At 43.9% G+C, this 20,480-nt stretch overlaps 1 protein-coding gene across 1 annotated transcript; it reads right to left on the bottom strand.

Moving 5' to 3' along the window:
* Positions 1-960: 960 nt before the first annotated feature.
* On the bottom strand, positions 961-18,655 carry HPD (4-hydroxyphenylpyruvate dioxygenase). The gene is made up of 14 exons (XM_089489800.1): positions 18,624-18,655; positions 18,175-18,201; positions 14,962-15,024; positions 12,034-12,138; positions 10,858-10,900; positions 9,481-9,563; positions 9,276-9,365; positions 8,472-8,575; positions 7,898-7,975; positions 6,716-6,878; positions 5,436-5,507; positions 5,220-5,342; positions 3,760-3,876; positions 961-1,208 (listed from the first exon to the last, which is right to left on the bottom strand). The coding sequence occupies exons 1-14, from the start codon at positions 18,624-18,626 to the stop codon at positions 1,098-1,100; spliced, it is 1,182 nt and encodes a 393-aa protein (XP_089345926.1). The 5' UTR covers positions 18,627-18,655; the 3' UTR covers positions 961-1,097.
* Positions 18,656-20,480: the final 1,825 nt, after the last annotated feature.

Below are 20,480 nucleotides of genomic sequence, written 5' to 3' on the forward strand. Positions count from 1 at the left end.
CAGTTTTTGTTTTGAGGAGGTTTGCCATGGCCTACCTTGGCGACCAAAAGAGTGTACTTGCCCAAGATCACTCTGTAGGTTTCCATGGCTGAGCAGGGACTTGAACCCTGGTTTCTCGAGTCAGCGTGGTGTAGTGGTTTGGACTGTTATTCTGGAGACCAGGGTTTGAATCCCAGCTTGGCCAAGTCACACACTCTCAGCCTCAGAGGATGGCAGTGGCAAACCTCCTCCAAACAAATCTTGCCAAGAAAATCTCATGATAAGATGGAAATGACTTGAAGGCACACAACAACAACTCCAGAGTCATAGCCCAGCAGGCTCTCAAACAGCTTCCATAGGAGAAAGGAACTTGCACAAGATACCCACAGGATTCCAGAGGATGGCTTAAGTGTCATACTCAAGCATTAAGTCCACCTTATACCCGTGCATGTCTTTTTTGATAATTGTAGACATTTGTATCCTCTTCCACCCTCCTCAATTATCAAAGCTATGATAGTCCTCCCGACCTCAATGGCCATTCCATAAATGGTGAGAATCATAGAAGGGTCCGAATAGTCTGAAGTCTTGCACTAAACTGGAAGACATAAAAATCTCAACTGATATCTATCAACAGCTATTAGCTGGGATCCGTGATGTCCATAGATAGGGGTGGTACATATTTGACCAGCAGATGCTGAGAGACACAGTAGAGGGAAGAAATGTCCCCAGTCCTCTCACCCTTTCTATTATCCCACGGCTGCACCTACTGGTAGTAGGAGGCAAATGGGGGCATCAGATGAACCCCAATTTCCTCCAGAAAGGCCTTTCGGGCATAGGCAGCTGAAATCATGAGGCAAATGGCCCTTTTCAGTAGTTTTGTCAAAGGCTTGGATCAGGATCAGACACATTTGTTGGCAGCATGCTTACCCCCATAAAATCTTTTCAGGACACCTCACCAAAATGGACACCGAAAGACACCTCTGTGCTTTGAATCTTTTTATTCAATCAAAAAGCAGGCCAGGTGGGTGGGAGGAAGATGACTTTGGAATTACTGTTGCAAAAGATTTGAGCGAGAGAAATTCTCCCAGCCATTTGCCCACCACTTTTGCTGTGGAACATTACATGACGTTTGATTCTCCACTGGGTGTCAGGACGGTGAGGTTTCCCCGGGCATCTTGGTCCACTTCAATTGCTTCAAACAAAGATTTGAAGTTCCCAGCACCAAATCCCTGAAGGAAGAGAATACAGGAGAATAATTAGGACGATTTTTTCTTCTTTTGGATAGTTGAGCTATGTAAGTATGCATAGGCCACTGTGGTTCAGAAAGTAGGATTTCTGATAGGCAGATATTCCAACTGCAGTTCCCCCTTGGACAGCATACACTACAAAAAGGACAAGGAAGCCCAACAGACACAGGGCCTGCTTTGCTCCTTGCCTGTGGCTTTGGCTATCAGTGGCCATTTCTCCTTGGCAAGGGTTCCTTTATGAACTGGACTTCCTTTACGTGAACAAATACGGCAATTTGACCACCTGTGCACTGAAATAAAACCCAACTCAGTGACTCTTCCATCCGTGCAAAGGCCAGTTCTGCCTCCTCTGCCATAACTGGTATTTCTCCAAGGTTGGGAGTCTGGCATTTGCACCAAGAGTGCCTGATAAGCACAGCTCCGCTCAAGAGGAGCCAACGTTATGCTGTGGTTGGTACAGCTTCCAGTACCGGCCTTCTGTGAGATGCCACCTTTGGCTGAGTGGGACCTTAAAGCAGCTGTTTTGCATTGGCTGCCCAAACAAGAAGAGGCCTAAGGCACAAAGCCAAGAGTCCTTCAGAGGCCTTTTCAAAGTGAAACTGGCTCAAATATGAAGGTGAAGAGGAGGAGGTTCAGGCCCAACAGAAGACGTTGGACAGTTTGTTTTGAAACTGAGTGCTGACTTGGGTGCATTCTGTCCCTGTCATTTAAGTGCATAAGGAACACTAAAGTAGCCTGACATTTCTCCTCTCCCTCCCATTTGTCAGCAGGAAAAGCATCATGTTCCACCTTTACAATTCTGTGTCCTGCCCCCAACTGCTGAGCTCGGCTGTTGTGCTTATCAGTGGGAAAGGAAGGAAGGGAAACAATTTAGACAATGAAGCAGCTGCTAGTCTTGGCTCAGAAGGGAAAAGGAATAAGATGCATTCACAAATGGCGCGAACCATTCTTTCCCTTCCCCTCAGAGCACAGACTAACCGCATCTTCATCATCTGAACTGCTTGGATGGGGAACCAAGGCCTAGCAAATGACTATGTACTTCATCCCAAAAGAGACACAGATACAGATAAGGCACACCTGGGCACATGTGCGTCACTAACAGCGCTGTCAGCCTTTGCGTTACTGCACTCTTTAAAAAAAGCCTCTCAGAAGACAAGTCTGTCCCTCATGAGATATGACTGTGAGATTTCCTTTCCTTTCAAATAACCAGTACGTTGCATTATATGAACACAAAAACAAAACAGATAATAAATAAAAAGAAATAAAACTATGTATTTTCTTGGTTTGTGTTCAAGATGCACATCTGTACACCCTGTCCTTTGTTTTCCAGGAGCCTGCCAGACCGACCTTGGAAAGAGGCAGTTGAAGGAGACCAGAGTTAAGTACCTAGTTTTGATCAGCCCAGATTTGCAAAGAAAAATGAGTAGAGTCAAAGGTCAGTACCTGGTCCAAGTCAGGCTGATGAGTGGGTTCCAGAAAGTGGCAGGACAGCGGAAGAGAGAAACAGACTGTGCGGCTAACTCCTACTGTGAGCAATCTGATGCTCAGGTTGAGGGCCCTTTCACACTACACAAGTAGAGGGCTGTGACTGCACCTGAACTGCTATGGTTCCAGCTGAGATTTGCAGTTTAGGAAGAAAGGGTTAAAATTCTCAGCTAGAGTGCCTTCCCAAACGACAAGTCCCAGGATTCCCTAGGATGCAGCCATGGCAGATAAAATGGAATGAGAGTGCAAGAATTGTCTAGTGTGAAAGGGCCTTTAGAAACCTAAACCTGAAACAACAAGTATATATGGTCACTCAGGCTCCGCTATTAGCTCTTGAAATTTTGGGCTGGCTGGCCGGCCAAAGGTTCTCTCTAGTGGTGGCAAGGGGGTTTGCAACCTCACTTTAAAAAAAGGTTGAGCCTAAAACAGGGATGTTGGGGTGGCACTTGTCCCCTGCAAGACCTCCCTCCCTTCTTAGCATTTTACAGACTTTTAAGATCTAAAAACACCCTCTGCATGCCATACAAGGGGAGCCATTATGTCATGATTTTGGAGCACGCTGGCTGTTTTCAGCTGAGGCAAGGCACTTTGATGCACCAAAAAACATTATCCAGAAAGGCACAATAGTGGGGCTGGGGGGCATTTGAGGGTTCCAAAATGGCCTTGGGTACTTTCCCCACCTCTGGCCTAAATCCAATGGCCAATCGTAACTACAGTAGACCCACTTAAGCAAAGGGAACATGGTAAATTACCACTTATGGAACTCCCACTTAGCCTTCTCTAGTTGAGGCCAACAACTGGATTTGGGGCTTGATCTTTTCTCATCTTCTAATCATGCTGAAGGTATGGAAGTTTTTAAAAATCAACAGGGATGAGGGAGCAGAATGTCCTTTTTTTGCCACCTGTGACTGGGATTTGGTTCAGCCATGTTTGTGGTTGTTGCATGCCTTTAAGTTGTTTCCAACTTATGGCGACCCTAAGTCAAACCTATCATGGTGTGTTCTTGGCAGCAGTCTAGCCTGGAGCAAATCTCCAGTGCCCAACAGACCTGATGGTTGTAGCGCTGTATGACCTCCAGGAAGACGGTCGGCCTGTCCTGAACAGGCTTAGTGAAGATCTGAAGTAAGTATCCCTTCTCGTCAAAGTCCACTAAGATTTTGAGTTCCTTAAAAAAGAAAACAACAACTGGAGACAGTGTTTTGTAAGAAGTCATTTTTTTTTCAAACGCTGTAATGAATCACAGGAACAAATGATTTACGAGTTCATGGAAATGTACTACCTCTTCCTGTGTTTTCCTCCCAGCTCACAGATTCCCATGTCTCTAACCATTATGCCGCAACAGAATATGTGTTGCTGGCTGTAGTACCTGGCTCAGGAGAACCAATAATCCTTCCTAATGACCATTCAAGTTCAACTGCTCAAAAGGATGAGCGCCTCTAGCTTTGGGTGCTCAAATGTTCTTCATGTTATATATCAGTCCCAGGGATCCTCCCAAGTGCCCAATCATTCCAGGAAATGCTGGGGCGTTCATTCTGTTTTGGGATTTCACATCCTCCAATGATAGTTGCCACCCCCGCCTCTGGTCATGCCCTAAATATACCAGGGTTTTGGCCCTTGTTTGTGCCTGGTTGTAGCAGATCCAAGCATCAGCCTTGGTTTGCATGTGACTCTTTGCTCCCACTGGATGTGTGGGGAAGCTGTGGGTGAAGGTGTAGATCCCCTACATCACTGCCAGCCCTTCCATGAGCTCAACACCTCTCCCCATATTCTCCTCCCTGGTATCCACATTCCTTGTCTTTTACATCTTTTCTATTCTCCACTTCTAATTTTCTGTTAATTTATCATTCAGGGTTTTTTGTACCATTATAGTGCTAAGGTGATATAAAGCTACGCCACTTTAGCACTATGACTCTAAAGTGAAAGGGAAGAAAGAAGCATTCAGGCTGGTTCTTGGAAATGTTCTCTCTCTCTCTCTCACACACACACACACACACACATACACACACCATTTGAAGCATTATCAGAGGGACACCCAAAATATAGCGGGAGGAACTGAGACAATGGATAAAGATCTGTGATATTTACTTCTAGGACTCGGTGGTGCAGGGAATACCCAATGCAGTGGGTGCAAAAAGATGTGGCTAGTACCAGAATTTCAGGAGAGAGAGAAAAACCAAGACAGGGTGAATGTCATTGTGGTTTTTTTAAATAGTAATCATGGCTACAACCCTTACCAAATCACGAGGTTTTGGGCTCATCTGGAAGAGCTCTGAATCTACCACAGTCTATCAGCAATCAAACATACTACTATGTATGACTGACAACATTACTAGGGTGCCCCCCTGCAAGTGATTTTGGGGTGTGTGACCCAGCCTATGTGTTCAATCAGACCATCCAAAACAACCCTTCCAAATTTGCTGGAAATCTATCCAGCCATTTTGCCATGATGCAGTAACAAGTAGAAAGAAACTGAATTCGACTGATACAGACAACCCTTAGTCAACTGACCTCCAGTTTACTGATGTTCTCCTTCACCTTAATCTTGGCTGATTTGAGCCTCTCTCGAAGTAGCTGGTAATAGGTAGATGGAACCGACATGAACTCAAGGCCACGTTCTTTCAAGTTGGTGATCTGCAATGAAAGAAAATACAGGTCATTTAAAAAAGTGTCCATGTTTTGGTGGGCAGATTGGGAGGGGAATTTCGGAATACAAAGACGTCTTACCGCAGCAATGATGTCTGAGGTATTCAGTGCAATGTGTTGGACTCCAGGGCCCCCATAATAATCAACATATTCCTGCAGAACAGAAAAAAGTACACTGGGTACCTATAGAGATATCAGCCAGGACCCTCCCTTGGGGTTGTGTAGTGTCAATCTCTGCATGTGGAGTTACATGCTAAGGCCAGCATTGTGTTACAGATATGCAGGCCAGGAAACATGTTTCTTGCCCTTAGATTCTAAACCTCCCCCCAGGCAGCTATCATGCCCCAGGTGAGTCTTCTGTTGCTATTTCATGCTGCTGAGAAGGGAAGAGGGGAGAAGGAAATTTAGACCATGAAGATTTGGGTGTTGTAGGCTCCAGGAGGGGGGGGGGGAGAGAATAAACAGAGATATGCTCTATCCATGATTGTACTCTCATTTCTCATCCTCCCCTGAGCTGACCCCAGTTGCTGCCTCATAGCTTGAATGGCCTCCCTGCCTGCCCTACCTATCAGCCCCTCCTGAGGACTGACAGTTGCTGGGAAGGATAAGGAACTGCGTGGATAAAGCATAAATCCTCTAGTGTATGATTTCAGCCTAATTCTGTTACCCAACCCTTGTGTTGAACAGCAATGTTTTGCAATGGAACCAAAGCACCAAATGTAGCCAAACACACAGCCAGCTACAGATGTGCAACCATGTGCAATGCTAATGTAAAAGTGCAATGGCACTGCCTGCGTAACTGCTTCTCCAACCTCAACATGGGTCTTCCGCAACAGGCTAAAATGTCCAACCACTTCTGTAAGGGAACGTACATAAGCATAGAATCACAGAGTTGGAAGAGACCACAAGGACTATCCAGTCCACCCCCCTGCCATGGAGGAACTCTCAGTCAAAGCATCCCCGACAGATGGCCATCCAGCCTCTGCTTAAAGACTTCCAAGGAGGGAGACTCCACCATAAGACACCCACAGGATTGCAGAGCTTGAATGTGGGCAGGAAGCATTCCATGGAAGTACTCTGCTTGCGCTTGATCCAAATATATCCCCTCCTCACCTGGATCAACAAACCAGGTCTGTGTGTTTGGAGCTTGCCCCTGTGTGAAATATATGGACCCTGGCTACTTTCCTCCAAGTAAGTGTTTGACCCCCCCCAAAAAAAGAAACTTGGCAACCTTGGCTGTGTGTGTATATATGTGCCTTCACGTTGCCAGTTGACTTATGACGACCACATGAATTTCATAAGGTTTTCTTAGGCAAGTTTGCCAGTCCCTTTGGCTATAGGCTCCAAAAGTAGACTTTTACCTGGATCTGAGATTTTTTCTTCCCCATGGCAGGCTCATTAATCGGCATTTTAATGGATTCTTCATAATTGGCCACTACAATAGAGCGAAGAGCACTAAAAGCCGTGTGCACCTGCTTATCATCCACAGACCAAAAACGGTGGAACAAGAGGTTTCTCTGGTACCTGTGGACATGCAAGAAATTCAGAAGACAAGAATAAAAGATGGTCACGGCACACAAGTAAACTTTGACTATTTCAGCAGTTTAGTACCTTTTATGAGAAAGGATCTGGAGCGCATGATTTGCACGCAGGAGGTCCCAAGTTCAATCCACAGCATTTTCAGGTTAGTTAGCAAAATACTGTACTATCTGAGGAGATGCTGCTCACCAGTAGAGAGAATAAGCTAAATGGACCTAAATAGCCTATGTTCTGTCGTGAGTTAGTTACAAATGTTAACTGAAGGCCATGTACTTGGAAAATCAAGCAAGGTCAGCTGTGTGCATTTGCTTTATGAGGTGCAGATTGAGTCTCCCGTAACCAAAGTGCTTGGGACCAGAAGTGATTTGGATTTTTTTTTCATATTTTGGAATATTTGTACAGTGGATCCTTGTTATACGCTGGGGTTTGGTTCCAAGATCCCCCGTGTATAACAAAATCCGTGTATGCTCAAGTCCCATTAAGTATAATGACATAGCAAAATGGTGTCCCTAACAAAAAATGGAACATTAAGGTAAATTTATACTTTTTTGGAACATTTTCAAACCGTGTATGCTTAAATCTGTGTATAAAAAATCCGTGTATAAGAAGGGCCGACTGTATATACATAATGAGAGAGCTTGGAAATGGGACACAAGTCTAAATGTGAAATTCATTTATGTTTTGTATGCATCTTACAAAATAGCCTTAAGGTAATTTTATATGTATTATTTTTAATAATTTTGCGCATGAAACAAAGATTATGTACACTGAACCACCAGAAAAAAAAGGTGTTACTGTCTCAGCTCCCCATGTGGACAATGTTGAATTTTGGAGTATTTTGGGTTTTGGAATCCTGGCTAAGGGAGACTCCAATCCAGGTCCCATTATGCCTGACGGTTGCAGTCCAGTCCATCCAAAGGGACTCAGAACAGGGAAGGTTGTTCTAAGTATCCTGCATTTTCATCACGATAACCTCAGAGGCCGAAGAACGCAGAAATTCTCACCATTCCGCCACTGGGACCATCTCCTGGTCAGGCTGGTTTCCCACCACGTGGTCAATGAAATTCAGCTTTGCTGGTGGCCTGGAAAAGGAAAAATAGGTGAAATCAGATGTACCCTCAGACCTTTAGAGTAAGGATGTCCTGACCATGGTTTTCCCCCCCAAAGTGGAACAAAGGCTATCATTTTCACACATTTTTGTAAAAGTCTACCTTTAACATTTTCTAAAGTGCGTAGAGGGCAGCTCCACTGGCCGTCCATCTATTACTGGGCAGAAATCAAAGTGCCAGTTATCCCCTATAAAGCTCATTATGGTTCAGGGACAGGTTATTTGAAGGAACTTGACATCGGGTGGGAACACAGGAGGCAGGGCCTTTTTGGTGGCTGCTCCTGCAGACACACTGTAGCTGCCTTTCAAGAGAAGCTAGATTGGCGCCTCAGTAAGTACTTCTGCAGGCCTGTTGAAACCCTCCTCTGATGCATGGGATGGACACATTTTGGCTATACCTATGCTTCCAAACTCACTGCCTGAATGCTGGAAAGAGTCGGAATGACCAGAATAAGGCTTGAAATACTTACAACTTTTTTAGCAGAGGGTCCTTAAAAAGTGGAGACTCAAACCCAGGCAGGAAAAGTCCTTTGTAGTCCAGCTTTTCAATGAGCGTGTGTGTGGTGTCTCCGTACTAGATGGAAGGAGAAGGAAAGGCTCGTGTTTTTGTTACACTCCTGGTGAGTTGGCAGAGCTTTGGAACCCATGCCAAGAAGACCTGGGACTCACGTCCCTTTCCCACTAAAGCAGCACTATGATTCCACTGTAACTGCCATGGTAATGTCCTATGGAATGCTGGGATTTGTAGTTTGGGGAAGAGCCAGAATACTGGCTGGAAATGTTAAATGCCCCTCACTAAGCTTCAGACCCCAGGATTCCATAGGAGGTTTCCATGGCAGTTAAAGTGGAATCATAGTGCTATAACTGTAGTATGAAAGAGATTGTCACAAACGGACTTTAGATATCATCCCTCCCTCCCATTGCGCTGGTCATGGGCATGTTTTCGTCATAATATCTAAAGTGAATCTCTCTGTACAGAGGCAGTCTGTACCAAAACATCTGCTCTCCAGGCAAAAGCAAATCACCTTCACCTTCAGGAGAACATAACAGAAAATTCTAACTACCTCACCAAAGTACAAATCCCAGAATTCGATAGGATGGGACCATGACAAAGTGGGATCAAACTGGTGCAATTGTATAGTGGGGATAAACCTAACACACACTAAGAACTTAGGAAAAGGGCTGTCACCATCATTTTCTTTGTGTTCCTCAGTGAATTCTTTTTAATCAGCTTTTCAAGTGGGGTTTAGAGGCCAACCCCTTAACTTTCTTACCGTTTGAACAATGGCAAATTTCACTTTCCCGTATTTATCTTCCTCTATCCAGGGTTCTTTCACTATCTTGGCTCCACGCTCTCTAGCTTTCTGAGGAAAGGAGGGGGGCAAAAACCAAGAAGAGCAGAAAGAGCATTAGACAAAGTAGAAGCCAAGGGTGGCAAGTGTCTGAGTTCGACAGGAATATTCTTCAGTTGTGGCATACCTGCACAATGAAATCACAGTCCTCCACTTCAAAGGCAATGTCTTTCACACCGTCTCCATGCTTCACTAAATGCTTCCCCATTTCTGCATAACACGAAAAAGGAGCAAGAACACGACAATTTCACAAGGGAGAAATTTATCTGCAGCTCTTATGTTAGCCACCCCCAGAGAGAACCTCCCAGGACCAGAGGCAATGTTCCTCAGATCCTAGCTTGGGTAAGTTATTTAAGGACAATATCACACTGCACTGTTGTGTACTTTCAAATAGTTTCTGACTACTGATGACCCTAAGGCGGACCTATCACGGGATTTTCTTGGGCTGAGAGTGTGTGACTCGCACAAGGTCTCCCAGTGGGTTTCCATGGCTCAGCAGGGAATCAAACCCTGATCTCCAGAGTCACGGTCCAGCACTCAAACCACTACGCCATGCTGGCTCCACTATATTGCTATAGCACTATTAATCTGCCTCCTGTGGGATCCTAGGATTTGCAGTTTAGGGAGGAGGATTTAAAATTCTCAGCCAGAGACCTTTTAGACCTCACTAAACTAAAACCCCAGAATGACACCGGAGACAGCCATAGCAGTTAAAATGGAATCACACAGCTATAATGGTGTGGTGTGAAACTGTTTTGAGATTATAGTTCCCAGAATCCCCCACCCCAGTAGCCATATTAGTAGGAGGATTCTGAGAGGGCGAGCCTCAAAAAACGCACTTTTCCAAGCTCAGATGCAGAGAGGGTTGCCAGAGTGAACACTGGAGAGGGCTCCTATGCCTTGAGATGGCTGTGTAGAAAGATTTTCTGTCAATGTTGCTTGTCATGGAACCAGGTAACAAACAGCTCATGCTGAAATTCCCTCTTCTACACAACTATTAAAGTTGCAGGAGCCCTCTCCAGTTTTCACTCTGGCAAAGCTCAAAATGTGAAAGGCAATTTATGTCCTGTTGTGAATAATGGACGCCACCCCCTTGAGGACACACAAGCCTCCATGCTCCCTCTTCTTGTCCCACTTTGCCCAAATAGTAACACAAGTGTGAACAACAGTGAGGGGCTGGGGCCTGCATTGCGCTCTTTGGGACATTGGAGGGGTGCACCCCACTGAGCACCTAGGCCAATTTTAATAATAATAATAATAATAATAATAATAATAATAATTCATTCCCCCCCCCAAGTTTGCCCACTTGGGCCATTGTAGTCCCCAAAGAAGCCTTTTCTTAATTTGCAACTGGAAGTCAACCAGAGGCCAGCGTCTGTGTGGTGTCCTTGTTTAAAAAGAGGTTAGATAAGACAGATCAAACTTAAATGTCATTTGCGCTAATGAGAAGAAACTTGATTCTTCTGGTAACAAAAACACCTGTTCTCTGTGGGTTGGGATTTACCTTGATTTCCAGGATTGAGAGCTGATGAGAAGACAAAGATAATCTGGAAGAAATGAGAACAGTTATGCAAGGGAGCGGTGGAAGTCTCAGGATACTATGCAAAACCCAAAGAGGTCAATGCCTCAGATGTAGTTTGATGGGGAGTGAAAAGGGAAGGCCTTGCATCACCTAAAAGAATGCTGTCCCCCTAAATGGGTTTTTTCTTCAGTCCCCAAATTTCTAGTGTATCCCTAACTTCACATTAACTTCAGTGGAGCATTTAGAAATACTAGAAGAAAATTTCTTGGGGGGGAGCAGAATTTATGTGGAGGGACAATGCTTTCATTCACCCCCCTTTAATAAAGCTAGATTAATAGTCAAATGGAGACCCACTCAGAAGAGCTTATGAATACGATTATTCTGTATAATAATAATAATAATAATAATAATAATAATAATTTTTATTTATATTTTCACCTCTCCCTGCGGATTGAGGCGAGATTACAATAAAAACAACATTACAGCAATAAAAACTACTATAAAAACAGTTCAGTCAAACAGTGACATTACTATTAATACCATACATTAACTAGATGATCATCTAAAATATAAGACTTATGTTCTTTTGCAAAAATGTATTTTTGGCATGCATTCAGTATCTGTGCACTGCCATTTTGGATAAATTTTTGAAGACCTTTTTGTTTCGCCTGCCTTTTTGTCACTGTGAAACCATTTTTATACCATCCTTCATCTGACAATACCAAAGTGGTATACAAAACAGAAATGTACAATCCAAAGATCGTTGTCAGGAAAAACAATGGCCTGACTCCAGTTAGAATAGATCCGTTTGATGGATGAGACCCCCGGAGTAACAGTTGGACTTAGGCCCTAAAATGAACATCTGCTTCAGCAGGAAATAGAGGAAACAGATGTGCTTGCTTAACTGCTCAAGAAACCAGTTTAAAAATGCCTAGGCATTTAACTGAGATTTCAATCTCATTTCTAAATCAGATTTGATTTAGCTTAAAGAATATAATGTTGGCACCACTTGCAGCCTTATGGGAATAGTAGGCCAAAACTTCTGGAGGTCTACCGGCTCCTTAACCTTTGGTGTACCAAATGTTTTCAAACCTGGTCACTCAGAACATGGCAAAACAACATGTTTTTGATCACAACCTAAGTGTCTCTCCATCTCACCTTGTCTTGCTTGACCACATGAGATGTCACCTCTCGGCTTCCCGTTTCCAGGCCTCGGTAGGCAAATTCTTCAAAGCCCATTTTGTTGCAATAAAACGAGGCAGCCTTCAAAATACACAAATGGAGGTATTACATGTTGGTTCAAGTATTCCCAAACTCTCTCATGGTCCAAAGCTATGTCAATTCTTTGTTGGGCCGTGCTCCTGTGCCTTCCACAGCAGCTCAGATATACTTTTGTTAAGAAGTTTTGCATGCATGGAAACAACTTTAATTCCTGCACATCAGGCTGCTGTCCAAGGCACAATGGCAGAGCCAAGTGGGGAAAAAGTTGACAGCCCTGACCTAAATGTGATGCTTAGTCTCAACTAAATGTGCTGAATCACTGAGAACTAGGTAAATCGACAGTGATGTCAATTTCATTGATCCAATGGATCAGAGGAATATTGACAAACTGGAAGGTGTCCAGTAGAAGGCAACCAAGACGGCCAAAGGTCTGGGAACCCAAAGTCCTACAAGGAATGGCTTAGGGAGCTGTCACTTGCAGGAGAGAAGACTGAGAGGTGACTTTACAGCCATCTTTAATATCTGAAGGGAGGTCATGTGGAAGAAGGAGCAAGCTTGTTTTCTGCTGCTCCAGAGAGCAGAACATGAACAAATGGATTCAAATGACAAGAAAAGAAATCCCATCTAAACATTAGGAAGACCACCTTGACTGTAAGAGCTGTTTGAGAGTGGAATATGGGCTGCATCTGATGGTGGTGGACTCTCTTTCTTTGGAAGCCTTTAAACAGAGGTTAGGGCCAGTGTGGTGTAGTGGTTTGAGCATTGGACTAAAACTCTGGAGACCAGGATTTGAATCTCCACTCAAACATGGAGTGATCTTAGGCAAATCATATTCTCTCAACCTGAGAGGAAAGCAAAGGCAAGCCCCCTCTGAACAAATCTTGCCCAGAAAATGCCATGATAGATTCACCTTAGGATCACATTAAGTTGGAAATGACATGAAGGCACACAGCAAGAACAAAGGTTGAATGCCATCTTTCAGGAGTGGTTTAGTTGTATATCCCTGCATGCCGGAGGCTGAACTAGATGGCCCTTGTCATCTCTTTCAACTCTATGACTCTGTAATTCGGAGATTCTATCTGTCTGCTTTAGTTGGGGTTAGCAATTGGTTTTTAATCCCTGCCCTTGAAACTGAGGCTAAAATGGATTTCAAATAAAATTGCCTCTTATCCATGGAAAATTACAACTGATAAAGGGACCATGAAGCAGTGTTAGCAACCTTACTTAGCAAATTGTGTACCTTTTTTGTTAAATCTGTCGAGCAATTGAGCTCCTCTAGATCATGTGGCTGCATTGTTTCTTCAAATCTCTATTTCTGTTTTGAATTTCTATTGAGCAGTGTCCTAATAATCTTTAGTTCTAGCGGTAGTTACATGATTGGACCTGATACATCTGGCCGGTGTCCCGTTACACATCTTTGCAGTTCACTAATGGGGTTCCTTAGCTCTTCTGCTCTGTAGCCAAGTGTGTGTAAAAAACAGTTATGGCAATACAATGCCAGAATGGATGTGGAAGCTCTATTAGGGTATCTAGATTCTCCCCCAGTTTCCCTTTCTTTAAAAACATGCCACGGGGAAGATAAATATTTAACCGAGATCATTCTACCTTTCCACCGCAAGGCATTTACAGCCTTGCATTGTCAAACTATGCAGTCTAAATTTAGGGAAGGCAGGTATAAGCACATTGCCAGGGAACAATAGCTCCCCATTTGTTGAAACCATATTGCTGAGGACACCATACTTGTGAAAAATATGAAATCCCAAGAAACAAATATTGCTTAAGTTATTTAAAGCCTGCAAGTGACCCAAACGATCAAGATAAAACTATATACAATACATGTTGTCTAGTTCAGTGAAAGCAGCCTTGGTTAATGTATCTAGGGCTGCTGCCACACTGCAGAAATAAGGCAGTTTGAGAGCTCTCTGACAGGGAAAGCTAAACATCTGACAAAACTACAAATCCCAGAATCCCATAGTATTGAACCATGGCTGTGAAGAGTGGTGCCAGACTGCTTTCTTTCTGCGGTGTAGACACACCCTTGATTTGCAGCGAAAGCAGTGCAGCTCAGAATGGCCCCCATGTGAATAACTCAGGTGGATTGTTCCTCATCAGAAATGTAAGTTGTGTATCCGTCTGTTGCATCCTCGACATTTTGAGATGTCTTTCATCAAGTTTAACACCTTTTAAACTTTCAGTGTACCATTTTACTATTATGGATTTCTCTTTCGGCTATAACCTGTATGTGGTTGCCTACAAGTATTCAAACTGCGACTGGCAATTGGAGTGCATTTTCCAGAATTTCTGGGAGTTGCAGTCCCCAAAGGAAACTTTTTGTCATCGTCGTCCAAAGCGGAATGCTTTCCAGATTCTGGCAACCAAGCCAACAAACCAATGGGTTTTTTACGAAGCTTGGCAGCCGCCTTCTCCCCCACCCCTTGGCTCAGCACTCCCACTACACACACACACACACACACACACACACACACACACACACGTCCCTGGCCTCCCAGCAAACAATTGGCACCAACCCCCTCTGGGTTGCATCAGGCTAGTCCAAAGACCAGTCTCTTGCAACCATCCTCTCTGTGCCATTTGCCCATGTGTTAAACACATTCCCCACAGCCGACCACACACACGCCAGTTCGGAATTAAACGCAGGTTGGCTACAAATTCCTCCCCTGCCTCCCCCCCACCCCTCCAGTGTGCCATGCCAGACAGGCCTCCTCCCCCTTTCCAGCACCCAATTGCAATGCTGCGCACACCATATACCTCGACACACCCACCATGGGTTTCACACAAAAGCATAGGGCCCCAGACTCTCTGCAGCCTGCCCACCACCATGCATTTTCTTAATCTAATACTCACCTGCTTGGCATTTCCAACCCAGAACGTCAAATAATGGAAATTGAGAAATCGGCCTCTCTCGGGCTGAGGAATTCAAAGATATAGCTGTGTTAGTCTGTAGAATCAGTACGTAGAGATCTTGTAGTACCTTTGAGACTAACTGTAAGAAAGAAGTTGGCAGCGGCAGCTTTTGTAGACATCAGTCTACTTCTGAGGGGTCTCTGTGCATCTGAAGTAGACTAAAGTCTACGAAAGCTCATACTGCCAACCTCTTTCCTTCAGTTAGTCTCAAAGGGGCTACAAGATCTCTCTCCAAATCAGGCTGAAGAGATGAAGGAAGAGGAGTCAGGGATGGCTTCTGACCATCAGGGGCAAACAGTCCATAGAGTTGATCTTGGCCTTTGAAACTGGACCCAGAACTATGTCCAGCTGTGCGCTGATGTTTCCAAGATCTTAGGGGTGCCCTATGTATAGGGAGCTCACCATTTGGCAATCTAGCCTAGTATTGTAGGTAATTGTTAGGGCTTAGGGACCATTTTGGCCTCCCTTCCCCAATGCCCTAGGAGTTTGGGGGGGCACTTTCAATATATTTTTGGCTCTCTGGGTCATTTTTGGTCCTAGTCAGCTTGTTTACAAAAGCCATACCCACCAACTATCCTGGTTTGTCAGGGACAATCCCGATTTGCCACCCTCCTTTTCTAGCAGCTTTTAAAATATCCCGGTTTCTCTCTCCTCCTTCATTCTCAGCTTACTTCAGTTGTGCAAAACCAAGTTCAACGTGCAAAAGGAGCTTGCATTCAATTCACCCAGAGGGGGAGCAGAGGGGGCAGAATCTTGCCCTTCCCAGTCGGCTCTGGCAAAAGCAAACTGCTGCCGCTTCTCCTAGCTTATCTGTTCTTCCTGATTAACATCTTTTGCTTGTTTGGCCACATACATCCCAGTCTTCATCTGTGGAAATGTTGGAAGGTATGAAAGTTCTCCCTCCTCTGAATATTTTGCTTGGAGCCACGTGTGGCATATCAGCCGCACCCTAGTCTACTCCATACATAGGCTTTCTAGACAGATCACAACTCCCATCATCCTAGACCTCCCCAGCGACCACTATACCTTGGCAAAGTTCTATTTGGGGAGAATATAACGGGGGATTCTGGAAAGTGTACTCCATGAATGGGAATATTTCTGGGTGCTCCTCCTTTGACAGCCATGGGTATCTTTGCTATATCTTCTGGGGGAAATTCAGTGCTTTGATACAGCATTTTTTGGGGATACTTTAACGATGAACAAATCAATAAAGGGGCACTCAGCCTTCCTGGCAGCAATGCTATACTTTCATTGTCATTCTTGGCAGGGGGAGGCAAAATTATTTCTATATTAACTCGGAACAACAACAAAAAAACCCTAAGTGACGGTAACTGAGTTTTGTTCATGAATGGACACACGGTGTCCTCAGTCAGAGCTTGGCTGGGGGATTTGGAAAGTTGCAGTCCCAAAAAAAGGAACTTTCCCAAGCCCTGTGTTCCCCTTACAAGAATGGCATTGGGTTTATTTATTTATTTATTTATTTATTTATTTATTTATTAAAAAAAGTCTTTCACAAGCACTTTTATAACCTTGCCATGTTAAATATTAATTCTTCTGGAAAATATTTACCTAGCTCAACCCAGGGGATGAGCTAAAGATCATAGGAGGAAAGAGAGGAAATTTCTGTTATCTCCTTAAACAATGTTTTGAAAGGGAATTTTTTTTTTCTTTTTAGTTTTGTCTCGTCCTATCTTTTAAACATCAGACTAAAGGGGCTCTGCTTTGGAAAGCGATCCCATTGGATTCAACAGAACGCCTCCCCCCCCCCCCAAGAAGCAGCACAAGATATTGGCTTGGTTCAAATGCATCAAGACATATTGTAGTATATTTAGCAAAGAAACTGTGACCATTTTTAAAAAGTTTTCCTAAGACTGTGAATGAGATTGCTAGTTAGGGTTAGGATCTAACCAACACTATACTTGGAAGTCACTTTTGCTTCAGTGGGACTTGAAAGTGCTTTAACATGGGCTGGACTGTTGTTTTTATACAAATGTTCAGTCTCAAAAAGTATTGGTTTCTTAGGAACTGATGTAAGATTAGAGTGAATGGAGGCATACTATGTATGGGCTTCAAACACACGTCTAAGACCTTTCTGGTGCACGCCTAAAAATGGTGGAATATTACATTTGCAAAAATATATGTTTTTATAGGGTCGCCATAAATTGGGAACGACTTGAAGGCACACAAGAACAATCTAGGCACGCTCAACAGAAAAATCCAGAACTGGCGGCTTCTACCAGGTGAGTGTATACAATTTTGTGGCTAGTTCGCATTTGAGTTAATGTGTGAAAAGGCTCAGGTGGTGAGTCAATTCACTTCTGTTTAAGACCTATATAGGGTTAAATTGGAAAACAGTGTATTGGCTTTTGTGTGTGTCCATGTGCCTTCATGTCGGCCTAGGGAGACCCCATTATTGTCACAGGTTTTGTTAGACAAGGGATATTCAGAGGTGGTTTTGCCACTTCCTTCCTCTGAAATAGAGCCTACAGACCCGGTATTCCTTGATGGTCTCCCACCCAAGGACTAACAAGGGCTGACCCTGCTTAGCTTCCAGGATTAGGATCTGGTGCCTTTAGGGTAGTTAGGCTTGTACTGTCTCAACTGCATTTACAACAGAAAGATATGAAAATGCTTAATGTTGCTATTGTATCAGCATGACATAGTGGTTTGGGGTTGGACTGAGACTCTGGGAAACCCAGATTCAAATCCTGGTTCAGCCATGGAAACCTATTGGGTGACCCTGGGCAAGTCAAACTCTCTCAGCCTCAGTGGAAGGCCATGGTGGCAAACCTCCTGGAATAAATCTTGCCAAGAAAACCCTAGGAGATGGGAACTGTAATTCAGAGTCAACGTGGAGGTACATATCAGCAACAATTCTGTGTTGGAAGGGTATAGCTATGGGGTGGGATAAAATGAAGGTATTGTCCCCAAATAAGTATCCTGCCTCCTCCCTGTGAAACTTTCCTTCGGTCCCTGAATTTCTAGCATTGCAGTCACTTAAAACTTCAGCTGAGGAAATAAGAGTTGAGGCATCCAAAGAAAAGGAGCAGGCAAGGAAAAGCGGGAAAGGGAGATGACAACTCTAAATGGAATTGACTGTGTGAATAGTTTTCTAAGGGGAAAACGCCATATTTAATTCCATTTTCAGCTTACCTTCTCTCCTTTATCTGTGTAAGTTGTCTAGCAAAGAAAGAGCCAAAGAGAAATAAAACAGACATTAATGGATATATAACTTACTCCAGGGGGAAAATACCCACCCCAAAATTCTACATGATGCAACATATGAGCATTTTAAAGCCACAATGAACACCACAACCAATATTAGAGAAAAGCAATAAAATAAATATATCAATTGGGACATACATCCAGTTATTTGTAAGAAATGAATTATTAACAACATAGTAACTCAATTCAACCAACTGCTTGATAGGTTTTTTTTTAGCTTATGCACTGATGTGATTTGAGATATTTCCGAAATAAGTGAGTCCAAAATGAACAGTCCTAAAACCTATTTGCCATTTTTTAGACCTATAGGGTAATAGTAGCCGCGTTTTACAATGGTTTTTTAAAAACAGAAGTGCGTAAGCACTTGCAAATCTTACCATTTCTGTTGTCTGTGGGAGCAAAGGAGATGCCACTGAGAGAAAGAAGGAGGACCTCAGGGCTGAAATCTTTTAATATAGCAAAAGCGAAAAGGGGGGGCAGGACAGCTCCACCCCATCTCCTCCTCCTCCAGATGGAAAGTTTAAGCACTTTAACTGAAAAGATAGCCTTGGCTTTCTCAACTATCATCTCTCCATGCCACCGGACAAGAGAAAGGGAAGAATTGGCTGGTGTAGCCCGCTGGTGTAACTGGGCTACAAAGTCACTGGTGCGAGTTTCCCTTCGGAGACGGGAAACTGGCCTTAGCAAGCTGCTGTCCCTCAACGGCCGCTCTTCACTTTTAATACAAAGCTAACAGAGGCCTGCCTTATAAAGTTGTTGTAAAGAGCTACTGAACGAATGTTGACTGGTGGGGACATTTTAAGTACAATTTTTGATATTTTTGCTGCAAAAACCCCAAACCTCAACTAGTTGTTGCAATGCGACTTCAGGTTGACTCCAACTTACAGCAACCCTCTACGATGGATTTCTTGATAAGATTTATTCTGAGGAGGATGGCCCTTGCCTTCCTCTGAGGCTCTGAGAGAGTATAACCTGCTCAGGGTCCCACAGTGGGTTTCCAGGGCTGGGTGGGGATTCGAATTCTGGTCTCCCAGAGTCCTAGTCCAATGCACAAAATGCTATATAGTCGGCCCTCCATATCCACAGATTCTTTATTCATGGATTCAAACATCCATGGCTTTAAAATATTTTAAATATATATTAATTCCAAAAGCAAACCTTGATTTTGCCATTTTATAGAAGGGACACCATTTTACTATTTGTTGTATTTAATGGGACTCGAACATCCACGGACTTTGGTACCCATGGAACCAAATCCCAGCAGATACCAAGGCCCCACTGTGCCATGCTGGCTCACGACGACTATCAATACCCATTGAATGAATGGGAATTTGGCAAGTCACCGGTTATGTAAGAGCATTGATTCAACAGGTTGACTCTAGTTGAGATTAGGAACTGGGTTTAGGTCAGTGGGGGCAAAACTATGCAGCTCTTCCAGTGGTTTGTTGGACTGCAGTTCCCAGCAACCCTACCATTGAGTCGGATGGCCAGGGCTGCTGCAATGCAGCACCTCACCCCCAATTTAGCTCTTCATATTTAAGTAGAAAAACAAGCATTTACGCACCACTTGTTCTCAGTTCCTTGAAGGACCTCTTCTTGCCTCTAATAGCTTCTGTGACATTACTCATGAGCCATGCTGGCATCCCTTTGGACTTTGCAATACCTCTCATGATCTGTACTATAATTCTAGCTAGGCTTCCGTTATAGTGGTTCTGAATAACGTTCCGAGTTTCTAGGAGAGGTCTGATCTTCTTGACTTTGTTTTCAACTTCATTTTTGACTAGTTCTGTCATTTCTGAGAAGCTCTGTTCAAATCAAATGTAATTGCGCTTCTTTTGCATATAGAATGAATCTGATAGCACTGTGGTTATGGTCACTCTTTCCCATTGCTTCAACAGTACTTATTGTGTTGCACCCAGGGCCAGGTTCAGAGTCTAGGGAGTCATTCTTTGTCCCGTTCTGATTCTGAGTCAAGTTCTTTCCCACCCTGGAAGTCCGGAAATCCAAGATCTATGTAGCAGTGGTATCTATTCAGGTTCATAGTCATCCAAAGATCCACAACAGAGAGATACTAGTACCTCCAACATGCAGGCTCACTGGTGTGTGGTTTGCAAAAAGGGATGGAGCTTGAGGGGATGGCAACAGGCCCAGGAGTAAAGTTTGGGGTGCATTTGCAAGGTTTTTAACCAGTAGGTGGCAACAAGAAGCTGAGATGTAGGATTTGAGAGTGCTAC

This window comes from Sceloporus occidentalis, unplaced genomic scaffold (genome assembly GCF_023333645.1).
Source record: "Sceloporus occidentalis isolate IW3139 unplaced genomic scaffold, rSceOcc1.0.p SCAF_41, whole genome shotgun sequence".
In the NCBI taxonomy this organism is placed as follows: domain Eukaryota; kingdom Metazoa; phylum Chordata; class Lepidosauria; order Squamata; family Phrynosomatidae; genus Sceloporus; species Sceloporus occidentalis.

Coding starts and splice junctions, on each gene's coding strand:
- HPD (XM_089489800.1), bottom strand. Junction 12,139..14,961: donor GGGTTGGAAATGCCAAGCAG/GTGAGTATTAGA, acceptor TGTATTTTGAAG/GCTGCCTCGTTTTATTGCAA. Junction 5,508..6,715: donor AGAAAAAATCTCAGATCCAG/GTAAAAGTCTAC, acceptor TCTGTTCTGCAG/GAATATGTTGATTATTATGG.